At 41.0% G+C, this 20,675-nt stretch overlaps 1 protein-coding gene across 4 annotated transcripts in view; it reads right to left on the minus strand.

The window, feature by feature from the left end:
- LOC308058177 (bifunctional heparan sulfate N-deacetylase/N-sulfotransferase 3) overlaps positions 1-20,675 on the minus strand; it is a 73,307-nt gene that overhangs the window by 36,111 nt on the left and 16,521 nt on the right. For all 4 annotated transcript variants that reach the window (XM_080373560.1, XM_080373557.1, XM_080373559.1 and 1 more), the window contains 2 exons: positions 5,274-5,361; positions 1,502-1,656 (listed from right to left, as the gene is read on the minus strand). In XM_080373560.1, coding sequence (XP_080229686.1) covers positions 1,502-1,656; positions 5,274-5,361 — 243 coding nt within the window. The remainder of the gene's footprint in view (positions 1-1,501; positions 1,657-5,273; positions 5,362-20,675) is intronic.

Here is a 20,675-nt window from a genome sequence, read left to right on the forward strand (position 1 = left end):
TAATTTAAATGCTTTAAGCAAATGAAACATAATGAGTAGCTTCACGTCTGTATGTCTATACATAGCTTCAGACATGAAAAACATTTAATATAAGGTATCTGTCAGTATTAAGAGCATTCAAAGTAGTGAAGAAAATGGAAATTCATGAAGTTACTTAAAACAGGGTTGAATATGAATGATTCTAACAACGCACCTTAATGGTTACATACTGTAGACTAATCCCAGAGGATGTCTTAGGTCACAACGGAACTACAAGAACTTAATCTAATTTCCAGTGGAGCTTGCAACAGTACACAGATTCATAGAAAAAAGGGAACTTTGGGCACTTGATTTTTAAATTTTCATCATTCTCATTTCTACTGACATGCTTTCTTGAAAGGAAACATTAAAATTGAGCTGGCCTGTACTCAGTACAACTACAGTTTACTGTAAACCTGGTAAAATCTTTGGTTGAAAGAATGCATACATCTTACTTAAAAGCAAAGTTTTCAAATACAAATTTTAATTGCTTGATATTCTAGGTCTATCTCCTCTTCCTCCAGTCACTGACACATGGCCATAAGTGCACTCTTTTCTGTTCTGGTATTGCAAATTCTGCTGCTCTTTCAAGTAACTAAATCATTACCTTTCAGCTGAAGAGCAACCACTGTATTTTGCAAAGGGAGAAGTAAAACTAGGCTGTTGGAAGAGTAGATGTATTTATTTCAGCAAACAAGTAACGTTTGCTGAGATATTCTGATATAACACTTCTTTATGTCTTTGCATTGCACCATTTCTTCAGACAAATAATACATACCGTTGCATGAAATTAACTGTAGAGAAAAGGTAATCCTGTTTCTCTAGTATCCTCAGACCTAAAAATCTGGTTTTGTTCTTCTTACATTCTCACCAAAACATTTTTTTCAGAGTTTTACTGTGAATAAATAATTAGTAAAGGCAATACTTTTCAAAACAAGTTTTTGTAATGCCGATCCAAAAGGAATATAGAAGATGTTAATAGGTATCACTGCAGAAAACCCTTTCGAAAATGTGGTATGATTAGTTAAACCTAACATGCAGTGTTTTCATAAAGTCATTTGACACGTTTTGACAGAGTATTTATTCTTTCAGTAAACTGGGTTTTTCCTATTCTAAACAATAGGTTATTTAGAAAAAGAAATTATGTAGAAAAATATTGAAATAGAAGAATTTTTATCTATATTGACTTTTGAAGATAGGAACATATTTATTCCTCATTCTGAAAGAATTTTCCATTCAGCATTTTTCATAAAGTAATACAATAAATTAACATTTAATGGAGAAGGAAATACAAAATTCAGAGAAACAAAATGTTCATAGCACAAACCAGCATGATTGCAAAAAGCACTTTTTCATAACTTTTTTTTTTTTTCCCAAATCATTGAGATGAAAACAAATTCCACAAGGACTGATTTTCCAACCAAATAAGAGTAATGTTTTTTGAATGCCTAAATTAAATATAAAATGTAAAAATTTAACTCACTAAGGCAAATTTTTTGTTGAGGATCATCTGCTCCACCAGTGATGACTCATTGTGGAAGAGATGAGGCTGCATGTGGCTCCACATATGGGGAAACCACCAAAACTCATCCACGGACCTCAACAGCAGGTCATCACCCTCATCTTCCTCCTCGGTGCCTGGGGGAAAAAAAAGTATCTTTGAAGTAAAGCCTCTACTTTTATTATATTCTTACAAATGTTTGCAAATATAAGAAAGAAACTGGCATAATAAAATGTGACCATTAAAAAGCAGTGAGGATTTTAAATGTGTCCAAGTCCATATTCCTTTTCCTGAAGTAATTACAGCCAAGTAAAAGCCCTAGTGCCCTGTTTTCACCACATCTCGAATGCGTGCTACAACACTGTCCTCACGTGCATGTGCTGTATCAGTAATGTCAGTAGCTGAGGGATGCCATCGGATAAATGGTATATGAGACAGTTCAATACAGAGTGTGAATGAAAATGCTAGCAACTCTCTTCTGGTATTTCTTATCCAAACTAAATTCACTCCTCAATCACACTTCTTTTTGTTACATCTGACACGTGGAAGTATTTTTTCCAGTGGCCTTTTCAAATTATAATGCAGAATACAACTATTTGCTCTTCCCCACTCATTCCTACCTTTCCAATCGTGGCTTATTCCAGACTTCCCAGGAATCTGTGTCTTTGAAGGGACTTACAGGGTGGCTGGAGCTCCCAGCATTAATCCCCAAGCTCCGAGCTCAGCTTTCCCAATGCTCTCCCGCCTGCCCCTGAGGATGTAGTGCAGGGATAAGGCCCCACTGCCATCCCTAACCACAGCCCCAGTGAAGCGGGATCACTGGGGCCCTGCTGCTCTCCCCACCTCCTACCTACAGCAGTGCATCGGGCAGCGGTGGGGCCTCTCCTGCACCCCCGAGCTGGCCAGCCTGGTGCTGGTGGGTCCCCAGGCTGTGAGAAGCACGGGCCAGGATAGCCCCGGCTCCCTGGGGTAGGCAGCAGGCCCACTGGCCCCCAGCACCCCAGCAGTTGTTCTGGTGGTCCAAGGGCCACGGCAAGCCGCTGTCGGCACTGGGGCCCTGCCACAGCTCTGCTAGCTCCTCGCCGAGGGTCAGCCTGGGTGCCTGGCAGCCCCATGGGGACAGGAGGTGTCAGGGTCTCGCTAGCTGGTACAGCTACGCTCCCCCTTGCCCTCAAGCCCAGGCATTTATCCTAGTCCCAGGGCACTTTTAATGACAGGCTAGCTCTGTCAAAGGCCGCCAAATGTCAATAAGCCTTTCACAGGCCGCCATATAAAGATCGTACGAGCTGAGCTCTGACAGCCCGTAGCTTAACACATCTCCATGGCCCACCTGCTTCCTTCCTTTCAGATCATTCCTACTCCCGACACCAATACAACTTGACAAATCCTTTCTCTCTCTCATCATTCTGTAACATCTATTTTTCTTTTTCAGTCTTCCAGCCAAACATTTGGCTCCGATGCTCTCTGCATCTGCACAGTCATACTCTCACTAACCCTATGTGCCTTTTGCTTTTTCCCCTTTCCTTCAGCAAACTTTGTCTGACATACCTTCACTGTTGCAATTATATTCCTCATTACCTCTGAGGGAACTATAGCAGGGAATGAAAAATGTGGGCAGACATCGGTAACGATGTGTCAATATTTGTGGGATCATTAGACTTCAGGACTCCATCTGAGTCCACAGGGCACTGTGTGATGCTCACATGCTACCAAAGAAAGCGCCAGGAGCACCTGAAGGTCGTGCGATAGCCAGATCGGGGAGAAGAAACCACACGAAGAAAGGGAGAAACCCACAGCGAGGGATGGGTTGTCACACACACAGGCTCAACTCATTGAGTCTACAGCCAGTAACTGGGTTGGTTTGTACTACAAACATGCAATACCTTTGCTAAATCCTACTCATCCCAAACCAGGAAACCCATGTGCATGTCCCCCTCCAAAGCATCTGAACTGTCAAGTGAAGCAAAAGACATGGTCTGAAAAGTACCTCTGCCTGCTGAGACACTGGTGACAAACCGGGCAGTTGGGACCATGTTGCTGGCAAAAGAAAGGGGAAGAAGGAATGGGAACAGGAGGAGGAAGGGATGTCCTGAATGTAAAAAAATTAAGGCACCTCTAGTCTCTCTGAACTGTGCAGGTGACACTGGGATTGCAGAGGTGAAACCTGGACATGTACCAAGCCTAGCTGAAGTCTGCTGAGCCCAAGAGAGACCTGTGGAGGGACTGTACAGCCCCAGCCGCTTTCTTCTGCAGCTGTTCAGCTCTAAATAACAGATTTCTTTCCTTGCCTCTTCTCTTCTTGATATAAGTAATACTGACCAAGGTGCACAACTGAGCACAGGAAAAGTTATGCTTATCCCTCTGCTATGTAATTTCCACAACTGTCGAGCATACTCAAGCTCTGTATATCCTTCCCTGGTTTTGAATAACTCCTTTGGTTCCTAGTCTCAGCTAATATGTCACTTCACTTCCCTCCTTTCATATTAACATCCTTCAACTATGACACTATCTTGTGCTATCTTTTGTCTCTCTTCCAGGCTCTGCTGTTGTCCTATTTTGCACCTGTGTCTTTTTTTCCCTGTTTGACAGTGGAGAGCACCTTCTTTCTTCTACATCACATCCTATTTAATAGCTTATCTTTTATGTCTCCCTTTTTCCACAGCAGTTGAAGTATAAAATTATTTTAATGGGTAATATATTACTGTATCTCTACAGTAGAGATTAAAGTATCCAAAAAGATAAACTGTAGTAGCTCAACAGATCTCTCCGTGAAGTCAACGGGAAATTTCATTTGATCGGTGGAATTTACCACTCAACAACAGGATGAAAGGAACTGCATTTTAATGCAAGGGAAGAAGAATTCAATATGTTCTACACCTGCACCTAATGCAGGCATCACAGCTTACTAGAACGACAGGTGTCTCATCCCAGATGCTCCTGCTCACTTAAAACCACCACCTAAATTCTGTGTGCTCAGGAAATGGATGCAGAGAAAAATCCAGCTCACCTATTCTATCTGCCTCCCTCTCACTGTTTCCTGGGAGAGGTTCTGTAGTGAGCATCTGAGCTAGCTCAAATTGAATGAAATTATAAAGCAATGGTAAGAGATGTGTTTATCCCACCCTCAGGACGGATGTTACTGTTATCCAATGACACACATGTAATGTGTAGAACCCCTACACAAAGCTGTCAACCCAAGCTTGAAATGCTTCTTGCAAGCTCTCCTCCTGGCCCTGTGACTCTTGGGCTTCTGCATGTCCCAGCTTGCAGGAGGAGGAGGAACATTCCTCTTTTTCAGGACACTTCATATATGGTCTGACAGCACACTTCTCTGGAGGGCTTAGTCTCTCCCTTAGAAACTACAGCCTGGCTCTCCTACTTCCACATCATTGCTCTATTTATTGGACTATTATGCAAAGAATGAGCACCTTTTTTCTTTTCTTTTTGTTTTAAAAGGGAAATGCTGCTGCAAAAAGATGTTACAGACTCTACCTATGTGGTTATTTCCAGACAGACTACAGTTCAAACAAAAGGTTAATCAAGTATAATAACTTTAGGAGAAAAATTTGATTTGCAAATTGCAGAAATGCATGTCCCAAAGCAATCTGGAAGAAGGAACAATTTGAATTTTTAGTTATCCTGTTACGAAGGAAACTCTTTTCTCTACTCAGACCCTCAAGTCTACTTTCCTACTTCCCTCATATTTACAAAAAATACCATCACAATGAAATTGATTTTAGTATTTCGTTCTTACCTGTGTGATAAAACTTCCCTGAAAATCCCAGGTTGAAAGTAAAATTTGTAATCTGAGCTCTCAAAAGATTCTGAGTGTCAAGCAGGGCCTGAAAAAAAACACAACCCACCATATAAACATATGTGCAGAACACACACCTGACACAGAAATGTAATATAACAATATATATATATATATTTACAGGTACACATCTTTTCAATTGGTTTTGCTATTTAAAAACAGCTCTCTATATATGACAAACAAGTAACAGGTATTTCCATTACCATATAAAGATTAAAGACAGCATGCAAACTCCACCATTTTCCTTATAAAGGTGCCCAGCTGTTAAATACTGTTTTACTCCCTGAACCATGGGATAGGAAAACAAAGGCACGGACCAGATAAAAGACCTTCCACTGATTGATTACTCAGTAAACCTGGGACACAGCCAGGAAAGAAATTCAGATCTCTTGTGCTCCGTTTTCTAGGGTGAACAGCATCTATTAGAATTATGTTTCTCTAGATCTGGTTAAGTACATACATAGCATTTAAGTCATGTTTCAAAACTACTGGCAATGAAAAAAACCCCACACCCAGAAAGACCAAAAGAAGCTAGATGAAGCCTATTCTACATCAAAGAACTTAATCCTAAATTCACCCAAGTTCTGACTCATTTCTCAGACAGTTAGCATACTGGCTGTCAGCATACATGTACTTGCACTAAATTAGTACAAACAAAAAAATAGCATGTAGGAAGAAAGAGGAAAGCTATTATTCATCAGATACAGCTTCACTCTGATTTCAGTCTGGTCTTGTTGATTTGTTGCTCTCAAGATTTACATATTATTTGCAGGAGTTATCTCCCAAGCTCTTACTCTCTGCTGCTGTTTGCTCCCTCCGTTTTTCCAGGTGTAACAAAGAAACCTAGCTCTTCAACGCAAAATAAAACTTTGCAAGGCAAGAACAAAACAAAAGAGCAAAAAGACTCCTCTAAAATGAGACTTTGATTGCACATTTCTCCAAATAGCCTGCCTTTAACTGAGCACTTGATAGTTGGTAATTTATGAACACATTGGAGATTTGTGATGCTGCACACAACACAGCAGAAGCGTATGGCCGGCTACAGCACGCACACACATGTGCACGCTTGGAGACAGGCACTCATGCAGTAGCTTTGAAAGTAAGGGAAGTATTTAAATGTCAAAGGTGATAAAAGAATTTTCAAAGGTCAACATATGTTATAGCACAGTGATTTAAAAAAAGTAATTTAAAGCATTACTATTATCAGAAATGAGTAACTACGCATGTTATGAAAGGGGAATGTATTTAAAAGCACAAAAAGATTAAAGTAACTGGAGATTTTCAAAGATTTAAAGGTCTAGTAGGCTCCCTACTCTTGAAATTCAATGACAATTTGGTGCCCTGCAAAACATGAGCCAGTAATTTAAATAACAGTTTCTTTGAACATTTTCTTTATACAAGTGATTTGTCTACAATTATTTTTTTAAACGGAACACCAATGACCACAAAATGTTAGCACAGAAGTTGAGCCCTGCTTTAGACACAGGCATAGCATGGGCGAGTTACATGTGTCCTTACAACATGACCCATTTTACAGAAGGAGGTGATACCCGCCTTATCAGAGAAACTTTTGGGGGTACGAGCTCTTCTTCAGCTCTTTTCCAGGGCTCATCTCTATCGGTTCTAATAACAGTACGAACTCCAGCCACAAGCTCTGTCAAGCTCATTTCCTTACACTATCAAACCTACACCAGCACAGTGACAAAAGGCAAAGGGTGCCAGCAGCAGGCCCCCCCCCTGCGCGCCAGCCTGGAGAGGCCATGGCAGCAGGCCCAGTGGAGCTCCCATTCCCGGTGAGGGGTGGCCATGGGCCATGGCCACAGCCCCTGCCCCGTGCCTGCCTGTCCCAGCACTCCCTTTCCAGAGCCCAGCATTCCGCCCTGGCCCTGCGGGAGCACAGCCGCTCTCCACTCCTCCGCCACCCGGCCTGGGAGGGTCGGTCAGCTCGCCAAGCTCGGCGCTCTGGCCGGCCCGGGAAGCTGGTACCGGAGGGAGCTCATGGGCAGCGGCAGTACGCTCAGTTGTCCCCATCCCGGTGGGGTGCAAATTTGAGTTTTGCTGACATGGCTGACAAAACCCAGATCGTTTCAATTTAGAATCATCAGCAGTACTTGCCACCTTCACCACATCGGCAGAGCAGAACATTATGCCTAAGTGGATTCATTCAACATATATGAATCACAAAACTACATCTATGAAAGCACCGTCACTTTTCTGCCTCCTATTAAGGTCCTCTCAGATCTGGAAGTAACTTGCCTCTCCCACTGTCTTCTCCTGCAGCGTAGCTCCAGCAACAACAGTGCAGGCGTTTCAAAGAACAGTACGAGTAAGGTGAAGATCATCTTCTTTCATGAAAGCCTGAAAAATGTCGTGTGAACAAGGGACTTTCTAAAGCGATGAGTAAAATACAGCACAGAATGGAGATAATTGAAAACAAGCTCAGGAATTCTGAAGTGGAGTATTAAGACAGAAAAATCTTGCAACACTGTAATGAGGGCTTTTGCACAGGCTGAGTGCAAAGATCGCTGAAGAGACTTCTTATTCTAATGAAAGGGAGCAAATCTGCTGAGGATTTATTATGAAAACCATCCTTGAGCTGCTAGGAACCCATTCAATGAAATAACTTTATCTTTGCATGGTTAAAAATGTAGGAGGCAAATGATATGGCTATACACTTTTTATGCCTGTCGAATGAAAGAGATGTGAGTGCAGCTTGACAGCGAGGCGGCATGAATGGGCTGCGCAGCTCTTCCCCACCAGAGCAGAACTGTGAGCATTTTTTGAGCTGAAGGTCTTACTCTGTACCTTTTTAACATCTTCTCAGCTTTTCAGCTCCAGTCTAATCTCAGCATGATGGATAAACACAATGGGAAAAACAAAGAGCAGCTGGAAATACCAGAGAAATACAACCTGGCAGGAGATCTTTCCTGCACCCCCCTGGCCTACTGCAGCCACAGGGCTGATGGGAGAGCCGCAAACCCAGGACTGCAAATGGGAGGAGGGTAGCAAGAAGCCCATGGCATTTCTATGATAATGCAACACAGAGTTTATTCTTTGCTGGGAATTAATTTTGCTAGTGTAGTTACCACCTTCTCACCTCAATGACTGCCTGGTAGTGGCATTTTATTTAGGCCAGCAGTCACGATAAGACACTCCAAGTAACAGGAAACTCTAAAGGAAATTGGAAGTTCACTTTCTACAGAAAGAACTTTGAAAGCTATGCCATTGTTTTTGGTTTGGTGTTTTTTTTTCCTACATTACTCTCATAAAAATCAACAGGAGATTTTCTGTGAAAGCCTTGTGGTGTTAAAAAATGTATCAGATAATACCAAGGGCGCACCTGCTCACCTGCTCTGTCTGCAGCGAGGGAGGGCACAGACCTGCTGTGAACCACTTCTTGTACAGACAAGCTGAGATAACATTTGAGTTGTCATGCCTATGATTATTTTCTGGGTGACTTGACATTTTACTCATCTTTCAGGTTCTAAAAACAAAATGTTAAAACTCATGAAAAATATATAGCAGCAGATGGCAGGGCCTATTACTGTGAGCTTCTATCAGAAAGAGAGAAAAGCAGGAGGACGAAAAACCTGAAATTTCATTTCTAAATGCTGTTTTATATGCTGAAGGTAAGCTGGTGATATTTTCTGTGTATTTTATGACTGGTTTATGAACAGTCCCTCTGGATAGCTGTGTGAGATGTTACACTAGTACTGAAGATTATATTTAAAAAACTGTCCAGTTTAGAATGCAACATATGATGAAAGACCCCCTTCTTCACCAAAAGTCTAAAAAAATCTCAGAAAAAGGCCCTGTTACAATCCAAGCAATAGACAAAAGTTATCCCGACAGCAAAACAACACAGCTCTTTCAATCCTTGCATCTGACAAGTTTATAGCATAACAAAGGAATATAAGAAATCAGGTATGTTGTAAATAAAGCCAGATTCTCAGATTAATCAGCACCATCCCATTGATGTTATTTCTATTTCGTTTCTGATGAAACATCTAGGCAAACATAACCTGCTGTAATTGCCACTGGGATCTCAACTAACTGAGAATTTAGGAGAAAATGGACTCTAAGATCATAAACGGAACACAAGGAACCATGAGAGTTATTCTTCAATTGAAATATCTGTGCAATGGAAATGTATGAAAATTCCTGCCTTTGTATAGATGGCCTCTTTCTTTCTCAACAACCATAATGTTTAGCTCTTTTTATCAATTTTCATTCAGAAATATCAACTTTGTTTACAAAGCAAGCAGTTTTATTTGATTTTTCTCACCTTACATATGGGACAGAGGCACAGACAGATGACACAGGCTGTCAAAAGCTCCTGCTCAAGTAAATCAGCAGTAGAGCCAAGGATAAAACTCGTCTCGCCAGACTTGCTTCCCATTTCCATCTCCAGGAAACCACCCTGCATCCCATCCTCCAATATCTCTTTATATGATTTCATTTTATAGTCTGTCACAGAGAAGTCACAAGTGTCAGCCTGTCTTCGGTAGACAGAATGAAGAAATAGCAATTTCTTCAGCACCAACAAAAACATTCAGGCCCAAACACCTTGGCTGATGAAACAAAGAATTCAAGAATGCTTTGTTGAACTCTGCTTCACTGAAGAGGAACTATGACTTCTTTCTGTAGTCATGCCAGCATAGCTACGACTGTTTTCCTACTGAAAGGCTGCTGAAGAACTTAGCCACTTGAAAAGCGGAATAGCTCAAAATGCTGTTAATTTTACTTGTAATCACATGAATTTTAACTAGATGGGCAAGCACACAGACATAGCCTCACAATGCTGGAGCAATAGTATATTGAACTTCCAATCAGTGCATGCTTTCATGTCTGTAACAAAAGCAAGTAATTTTCCAAAAAGGCTACCTCCTCCTCCTTTTTTTGGGAAGCAGATCACATCTCTCAACTCTTGCTTTACTATTTCGTGTCTAACAATGCTATCAAAGGAGCCATTACATTAGGAATTACTTTGCTTTTGAGGAAAACATTTAACGCTGTACTGGCTCTTTAATAAAGGCACATACTTTCTGAAAAGCTAAAAGAAATTAATAGAAAGTGTAATGTGAAAGCACACGAAGCCCCTTTACGGGAGTTTGTACGCAGAAGTAGCTTTAATTTTCTGTATGTTATTTCCTCCTTGGTTTAACCCCTGCAAAAGAGGGAAGAAACAGAACTAAAGCCAAGTTTTTTGAGGAACATAACACACATGTGACTGAAGTTTGCATTTATGACGTATATAAAAATTATGATTTTGAGAGCGTTGTGTTGCAACAAACAGTCTTTAAAATTACCCAGATATATTTTGAGATTTGCTTTATCAGGTTTTATATACCAGTCCCTAAACTTAAAGGCTCCAGTGAAGTGTCCCACATCGCCAGTATGTGGCACAGAGGAGAGGCCAGGCCACGCAGCCGTACCTACTTATCAGTCCCCAGGTTTATCCCGGCACTGCTGAGGGGGATGGCAGAAAGGCAGGAGCAGGGACACACTGACTCGGGAAGGGAGAGGGAAGGGGAGGGATCCACAACAAATGGTGTAGCAGCAGTGCAGCAGGGCCCGAAAGTGAGAAATGCTGAGACCGTGATGGCAGGTGGTCAAGAAACTGTGGCAGCGATGAGGGATGGGAAGGCAGTCGCCAAGAATTTGGGGTGTTTGGAGGCAGCAAGAGGCAGCATGGCAAGAAGCATGGAAGACAGTCTCCACGAAGGTCCGTCCCAAATGGCTGGGAATCATTATTCTATTAAACTATTTTGCTACTGAGGAAAAATGTTTCCCTCATGATAAATTATGTATTTTGGAACATCATTAAAATTCAGCGTCTATTCTTTCTGGATTTCCAAGATTAGCATTTTGACACCCATTACCATAAACATTTAATCTATGCAGGAGAATGAATAATTGCTTTGGGCATACTGGGTGTATCTGAAAAAATATTCTGAATATCCTTCAGACAAAAGGAAAGGAATGCTTAAAATTTTTTTTTGACTGTACTCTCCTAACAGATCTGACACTATAGGAGAGGGCAAGAGCAAAAAACAAAGAAAATCCTCGGCTTTTCCTGCCAAGTGTTTAGCTGGCAGAGACCATAAATTATAAATAGACCCTAAACTGTGTTCTACAGTTTGGTGGAAGCGAGATGTCCAAGAGGACACAAGCCAGCATAAATAGAAAGACATGAAACAGGGCTGGAAAAGCTAAACTGCTGACGGTACATATATTCAAGTTTATGAAATATCAGATTCCACATGAGCTGAAGACAACAATTCCTGTTACTTTGTACAACAAAATTAAAATGGGGCAGAGGATGAAACTTGTTTAAGATACAGTAGCTTCAAGAAACTAATTATTCTTTCAGTTAAAACCATGGATTTTGATAAGTCTACCAAGTCCTTCAAAAGATGTAACAGTTACAACAGTATCACATGCTAGCAGGATGCCTATTTACAAAGGGCCATGTAGCATGGTAGAATTTAAAACAGAAAATGTGCGCAGAAATTCCCTGGAGACGAAACGAAGTACCTGGTTTCAGTGACTTGGTATTTACTGTACTTTACTGACAGCTAGGTTCTACCTGCAGCAATTGTATTTTGCAATTATCAGACAGAGATGCCTTGGAGCCTTTAATGTGCAGGACAGGCAAAGCTCCCACTGATTGCTTGGGTTGATCTGGACTGTTTGCCAGATCCATTTACCCAAGTATCCTACCTGACCTCCTATAATATCAGGGTCTATGCTCACCAGCTGAAGAAGTCAGTGTGAGCCTTTCCAATAAATTCAATAAGCACCATTAACTAGGTAATGCAGCTTCTCTTCAAAGTGTCAGTAAGATGAGATATCAGGCTGGAGCCCAATTATGTGTATCTTAGTTTTTCAGTGTCCAATATAAGACACACCAGACCCGATTTTAAAAAAAAAACCTCAGGTGCCACAACTTTATTTTATGTACACAGTCTCCGCAACTAGGTATCTGAATTCAAGGTCTACTAAAGGATACTAAAAATATATGTAGCCACTTTGGAAAACATTGTTTCAAATGATTTCATTCAAAAGTTTTTTTCATCAGAACACACAGTTTTAATGTTACTGGGCCTTCCTTTGTAGGTATTTTTAATATCACACACAATAATGACCTTGATGGCGGTCCAAATATAAATTTTCGAGTAATTAGGCTCTTTCATCTAGGTAAATCATTTGTACAACCAAGAGATTTAAGAAATATTTCTAACTTCCTTCACCAGCTTCTTACTTCTTGGAGGTTGAGATAGCGGCTAATGAGAATAAGCCAATTATGGCAAGGTAAGTTAAAGGTTTTTAATGCTTGGTGTCAATACTTTTTAATAAGGAAAAGTAATTAGCATGCTGTTTTCAGGATTCCATATGAAATTCTATGTTATTAGCTCTTAATTAAACTATACTTTGATGAAAGAGGTTACTGTTACTAAACAGCTAAATGATCTCATTATTCTGTAGTTAACAGAAATAAAGTCCTGCATTTCCTTTAATTAAAGGTCAAACACACCCCACCCCACCCCCCTTCCCCCCCCCCGGGCCAACTGAAATAGAACTAATAAACACCCAACTGCTGCATATGATCTTTTCCCCTGGATTTTGGTCAGTCAGGATTCAATAGAAAACTTTTTGGGTCTTGCATTTTTGTCTAACACTTTATCTGTTTATGAAACACCAAGTACGAAGAGGTTAAGTTCTCAGAGCATAACAGAACTCAAAGTACAACCAAAAGTGACGTCTAAAATGCATTTAAAATCTCTTCATGTTTATCCAGTTAAGTTCTTGTGATCTGGTGACTGTTGATGAGCCAGTACAGTGGGAAGCCAAGGTTTGTTAGTCACAATGTGAGCATTCAGGTGGGTGCGCTGCAAAGCCACGCACACCCCTCGCCCAGCTGCCTCGGCGCCAAGCATGACCAGCCATCTCTTGGGGTGATGGAGCAGTCCAGACCCTGTTCCAGGTCACTTCTGGGCTGCTCTGCTCTGCTTGCTTAGTCTGCCTTGCCTCCGTTGCATCCCATTAGCAGTAGATAAACTGTAAGAGCTGCTCACCAATCCATGCTGACACTTGTCTATCTACCAGTAAGTGTTCGGCCTCAAAAACTCAGGTTCAAATAACAACCTCGGATACAAAGTATTTATACCTCTGCATCCCCTCATCAGACAACCCACGCTTCTACAGCTTCAGGTCTTGTTTGGTAGGATGCACAATATTTTGTCATAAAATTTAAAAGGATGGCACGGCTCTTCAGTCTAACGGTGCATGTATTTTATAGTCACCCAGCTCAGAAAGAACAGAGGTTATTATCCAAGCTCCTAGTAGCACATTCATTATGAACAGCACGTTTGCTTCTTAATGCCTCCTCACACGCCAGCTGCAGCTTTAGCTTTCTCCGCAGCCAACATGCACAGCAAGCAGCTTGGCTGGAGGACAAGGGCTACTCCCCATTAGGTCCCCAAAGCACCTCCTTCCCGCTCTGCCCCACGCAGCCTGTCTAGATGAAAAAGGGACAGTACATGCTATCGCTGGCTCCAAGGCACAGCACGTGGATCAGCCAGGGGCAGCTCGCAGTGAAGGATAAATGCAGAGCTCGCTCTGAAACCTCTGCTTCAGTGCAGGCATGGCTTTTGTGTACAGGCCTTGCCCCATGCTGAACTCCAGGATGCCAGCAGGAATTCCACAGCCTTTGAGAACAGCGCGTATCTGTCAGCAGGTTCAAACGTCATTAGATTGACCATAGAATCACAGAACAGTTTGGGTTGGAAGAGACCTCCAACGATCCTCTAGTTACACCCACCCCTGCCATGGGCAGGGACGCCTCCCACCAGCCCAGGCTGCTCCCAGCCCCGTCCAGCCTGGCCTTGAGCACTGCCAGGGATGGGGCACCCACAGCTGCTCTGGGCAGCCTGGGCCAGCGCCTCGCCACCCTCATTGTAAAAAATTCCTTATGTCCAATCTAAATATAGCTTCTTTCAATCTCATTGCTGGACTGACAAAGGCAAACAGGGACATGAAAAATACCCGATTTTTTTAAGAAATTAAAGTAAAAATGGGGTGTCTGTTGTATACATCAAATTCCAACATTCTGCAAATATGGCCTTCCAAAAAACATTCAGTATTATTTTTTCCTTCAATGTCAGTATTCTCCAGACCTCAATGGCCACGCCTGGATAAACTAAGACTCACCTGTCTCCATAAGACCTGAAAGCTGTGCTTCCTGCTCAGCAGAATTTTAAATAAACAAGATTTCAATGTTTTGTCTACATCATTATATAGATGATCACAGTTAAACAGTAGGTAGTATTTATCTGTTTTTCCAGAGTACATAAAATACAAAGCATTTAAACTTTTACAATATTTTCCCATCATTGTGAAAGTGATCACTGAGTAACAGTGGCCACAATTACAATATAATTCTGTTATGCGATCACAGAAAAACTCAAGTCCACAGACCAATGTATAAGAAGCTGCTATTTAGGTAGCTTGAAAAAAGTACTGGATACAAGCTATGCGTAAAATGTTGGTACCAATCAAAAAGAAACACTCTGGTCTTTGTTTGCTTCTTAGTTTATACTTTCTGCCCCTCATAAGACTGAAGCTTCTAGACAAGCACAATATTTGTGTTAATGCTTAGTTTTATATACTAGAGAACAAATACAGTGGAAATAAATCAAGACTCAAACCCTCTGTATAAAAATCACAGTAGAGCTGATTGCTCCCCCAATTTATTAAAGCATGACAGAATTACCACATCACTAGCATGTTAAATACACTGACTACTCCACAGGCTGCGCAACACACTGATGATGAAGTCCATTCACAGATGTTTCTTGGTTTGTTTTCTTCTCCCCCTAATAGAGCAAAACACGATACCTGTGCTTCTCTTATAATGTATCCGATTAAAAATATCTACCTGTCTTTGTACCTATGTTTGGGGTGAGCCGAGGCATACCAAAAGGTCTTTTTCTCTCTATGCTCCACCTTTATTGAAAGAAAAAATAAAAATCTCTCTGATCAAATAGATTTTCATATTCTCTTTCTGCCTGGAAAGCTACATGTCAGAAACAGCTGGGAATTCACTTTTCAGCTTGCTCACCAGCTAAGGGTCACAAATACGTATTTTTTTTCCTTGTCTTTGTGAGTAGTCCTTAAGTTGCTGAATGAAATTCCCCTGCTACATGAGTGTCGGTATCAAAGAAATGACAGAAAAAGAGAAAGCAAGACAAAGTTGCATGAAATAACAGATAAAAAGTTTTATGATTTTATGTAGTCAACAAAGAAAAGATGTTAAGAACTTGAAGTTAATAAAAATTTGGACAGTTTCATTGACTCCTACGTAGTACCTAGTCTAAGGGATATAGTTTAGCAGAAAAACAGCCAAGACTTTAGTGAAACACAGGACATTAAGAAGGGAAACACGGGGGATAATTTTGCTAGAGGTGTTAATACACATCTTTCCTGTTTTTGCACAAAAGACATTTCTAAAAGACAGGATTACAGAAAGTAGATCTATGTAGATAAACATCCCAGCTTGCCAAATTCTACACTTGCAGCCTCAAACTGACACACAGGAATCCAAACAGAGTTCTGCATTTGATTATACTGTAAGAGATTGAGAATACATCTTAGTACAAATTCCCTGCCAATATTATATTCCTTCCAATAGCGTATTTCATACCCTTTTGCCAAGTCTAATTTTTAAAGACTTACATAATCCTTTTACTTCCTTTTGGTTATTAGCCTCTACTCTATTCTGCCTTCTATTGGCTATTCAGCCTACACTTAAGTATCTCTGTGCCTTACATTAAATATTTTTATCTATCCTCACTGTTTATACCCTGCAGGCATCTGCAGCCTATTGCTTTCTGCTTTGTTCATCATTACTTACCGAATTCTTTAGCCTTTATTTTTTAATTTTTTGCTCAGACATTTCCTGACTATGCTGGTGTCCCTACACACTCTCCGAATATTTCTGATTAAGTGGTGCATAACTGAGCACAATATTCTAGAAACCTCCTCAGTTACTAAGATGAAGTACTTTCCTGATGTAAAATGATAGCCTTCATAGACAGCTTGAATTTCAACCCCGCTTATGTTAAAAACTCAGGTATATTTTAGTATTCATCTTGGTTTTAGGATGTTTTCTGGATTACGACTTCCAACATTTCTATTACCTTTAACAAAGGCAATGAGAAAGGACAAGGGATAACAGAAATGTTTTGCAGCATAAAAAGCCCACTTTTTACATCATTGCAAAATTATTTTTCAGCCTCCTTTTGAATGCCATTAGAGTTTTATCAAAAAAACTTATTTTAGTCCAAGTCTGCTTTAAAACAGGAGAAGACACAGTTGGGTTACTCCCAGCCGTGCTAACACTGAATGGGAGCCTGGCGTAGAGCTGTGTGGCTTACAGCTCCATGGAAATACCCGTGGTGTTCCCGGCCCTAACCCGTTACCTCTGCACAGCACGGCATGGCTGCTGTCCTGCTAATTTACTGGCTTGGGTTGGAACGAATCCACAGAGCCTTACTCTTACACAGTCGCTGACTTTTTATTTGTCCTCTCCACTATTTCTATTTGCAAATGTATTGTAATTTGCAAAATTATTGTAATATTGTAAAATTATATATAAAATGGTATTTCACTTATGATTTATTCCAAATAGGAAAATACATTTTAAGGAGCAATTCTAACTCATCTCCAGGACCGCAAAGTATCAGAAGGAGCACACTAAATTGTAAAGATTGTTAAAAATTGGGCATAAGGTTTTTATGCGCTGTCAATTGTTCGATAGGGAGTAACACTTACACCTTACAGAAGTGTTGATGTTTGCGCAGGAAAAGAAACTGGAATTGGAGATAGAGCACTGTTATTCCATGAGGGATTAGATACACACTGGCAACCAAGCGCTTTTCTTTTCTTTTGTGAGCATAATCACCAAGAATCAGTCACATAGTTGCACTGACTTCTTTCAGACTGAACAGCTAAGAAGAAAGGACATTCCATGCAAAAGACACTAAGAAAGAGAGTCCCACTTCTACACTAATTTTTCTCTCTTTGCCAGACAATGCCTTCTTGATGTGACTGAAGATGGGGAAGGAGGCAGGCTCAACGCTGGTATCATGTTTTACAGTTAATTGCTTGGATTTCTAGATCTACCGGTGGTGTGTTTTTATTTGATGATTGTGAAAGTTTTATTCAGTTCCGCTAACGGCAGGAATTGGATGGTTAACTTGTCATGTGAAAAAGCCCAGGAGAAACCTTGCAGCAGCCATCAGTACGGCAACGAATCCGTACAGCTCTGTGGTAAGGTGTAGTCGCATTATTATTATTTCTATTATCCAAGTGTTTTCTGAACCAAGAGAACCTGTAAACTAAGGAAGGAGAGGGATTTACAGAATAGCTGAGGGACACACTGCCAGGAGGCTGCAAAGCTGCTTCAGCACCTAACTGTTGTTAATTATGCCTCCAGGTGTGCTGCAGACAGAGCCAGAACTCTGCCCCCAGTCCGGTGCTTTACCTCTGGAAAAGTCATGCCATCTCAGAGCATCCTTCCTTTGCTCCTGAACGTTGCTACTCAGTGAACAATGGGCAGCTTTTAAAATACTAATCTCGAAACACTGAAATAAACTGTTTTAGTGGAGACAAATTAACCAGTAGATTTGAACATCTTATGGTGCACACGGAAGTTTCAGTATGTCTTGACACACATTTCACTTCATACATTTTGGAATGGCAGGTTTTGCTTTCACAGCCAGGTAGATCAAGCCAAACAGAGCCAAGCTTAGGCTGCATCGATGATATTTGAAGGAAATAATGCATGTGATACTGCACACTTCTCATCCATAAGAATATTCATGTACATGATTAAAGTTTAAGTTTCTAAGTGGAGAGAGGAAGACAACTTGCTAACTACATGGCTGTGAGCCAAACATCATCACTGAAGGCTGGCACACTGGGTGGACACGAGCATTTGTGTGGATGTCTTTGCAAGGGAAGCCTTATGCTTAAGTATAAAGGTATCTCCACATAACAAAATCAAGGGAAAAAGTAGCAGCAGTGTTACAAAGCATTCAGTTAGCCCAGGTGATCTCAGGTGAGTGTAACTGCTTAAGCTTGAACTAAAAGAGCTACATCACTCCACTCCACTGAGAGCAGGAATCAGAATACGCAGAGACACCACTGTTACAAGAGTTCCAGTAAGCCTAAGGATAGCTAAGTATTCACCACTACAGAGAAATGTGGGGAACTAAAAAAATGAAAAAAAAAAACCCTGCAAATTTCTGGAAAGATGCAGATGACTGTATCCATAGTGCACATCTACTTATTTGGGAAATCAACAGTGGATTCACAGAAGCCATGATTTCCTTCCTTTGGTTCTATCATGAAGAGAGACCAAGGACCAGGGAGCGTGTAACCCACAGTCAAATCTGGTGCTGGGGTAGAAGAGCCTGAAGCAAATCTTTCTCACTGCCCTTGAAGATCTCATGGGATTTACCATGCCAAGAGGCAGTTTCTGCAGTCTCTCTGACAATTAAAAAAGCTCAACTGAGATGGACTTCTCTTGTTCCCTGCCACTGAATTCAAAACAGGAGGAGATGGCACAATCCTTGACAAAATCTGTTTCAAAATTTACATTTGAATGAAAGGGCATACTATCACAGGTTTTAAATTTTTTTATAAAAAGAAACATAACCAAAACAAACAAATTGGTTACTCCAGCATTGCAAAAAATAAGCAGAAGAAAAAATACTATATATTTTAGAGAAACAACCCCAAAATACCATCAACAAAACAAACAACACCAGCCATGAATTTCAACAAATGCAGAACTAACAAAACCCACCAAACCAACAGGACCAACGACTGAAATTTGGTTTCCTCACGACAGACATGGCACTGGAACTATAAGCCTGCTCACACTTAGGACTGCTAACAGGAATCGACTCTGCTGGAAATAACATCTGCTGGTCAATCAGTGGTCGCTCTCTTTCACATGTTCGATGTAGAACATGATAGCTCAGATACATAGCATCCGTTTAACAGCTGCTGTGCCTGAGAACTATGGTATAGGTGAACAAAGTGGATAGTTGAGCCAACTGGTAAGAAGGGACAAATGCAGTTACCATTTGGCACAAGTACGGCTTCTTGGGTAGCTATGGAAGCACATGCCAGCGCTGCTCTCTGACAAACACTCTCTTCTCACCCATCTCCTGCACAGGACTGTGCTCATCCCACAGCGCCGGGGAGCGAGGCAGCATGGTTTGAGCAAACATTTCTGAACCTCACCCCTTCCCGCATATAACACCTATACGTGTATCAACACAAAGCATGGACCAGGGGCATCCGAACACACAAAAAAGGTAGGCTCCTCTCCGTTTGCCTGGCAGCCCACAGATACGATGTGGAACCTGGCTATTATTAGACACACCACCACCATGCAAGTTTTCTGTCTTCATACACCATGGATAAGCTGTAAAATTATTCTTGGTGCCATGCTTACTCCATGGAGTTTGGCTGTACCTAGCTTTACACAGCTGTGGAATGGGAAGAGGAAGCATGCGTGGAATTCCCAACATCACCCTGGCGGTCCCAGAAATGTTATAGCCAAGGCAGAGCCAGCTCTCCTGTGTCCCTGTCACCCCTCTGCAGCCACCCTCCTCTGGTGGAGGGCTTTTATCCAGCTTCCTGTTTCAAACATCAGTACACCTCTCTTTAGAACAAAAGCTGGGCTGTACTGAGCAAAAGTTGTACCAATCTTGCGAGATTAAAATTCCCATAAGTTGGTACATAAACCAAATTGCTTTTAGAAGTTAAATTTTAAGATGACTGACTGGTAAAGCCTTCTATATGCTGGCAGGAGCCCATAAAATATATAAAACATTTTTTTCACTTGTTTTAAAGTTGTATTTTAGTTCTGAGATCTAATTCTGATTCTCTACTGCTTCATAGTACATGATATTCCACACTATTACATCTGAAACAGTACACTCAAGAAGTAAAATCAGTGTTCCTAGTGCATCAGACAGCTACAGAAACACCACCGTTGTTAACATTCCTTTTCTTTGACTCTTTTTAAGGACAGAATGTACTTTTTACTTGTTATTTCAGCCAAGTCAATATAAAATACCTTAGGAGCTTCAGGTCAAATTAAGAAGGAACACATGTACACACCAGTAAGCACACTGAACAACAGCATAAAGCTACTACGGCTCTTGCATGTGGAATGTAAAATGATTTAGCAGAACAAAAGTTCTCAACAGTTAATTTCTTATGTAATTTAAACAGGTGATTAAGAAGATTTTTTGATTCTCC

Source organism: Falco punctatus, assembly GCF_963210335.1.
Source record: "Falco punctatus genome assembly, chromosome: 1".
NCBI classification, from domain to species: Eukaryota; Metazoa; Chordata; class Aves; order Falconiformes; family Falconidae; genus Falco; species Falco punctatus.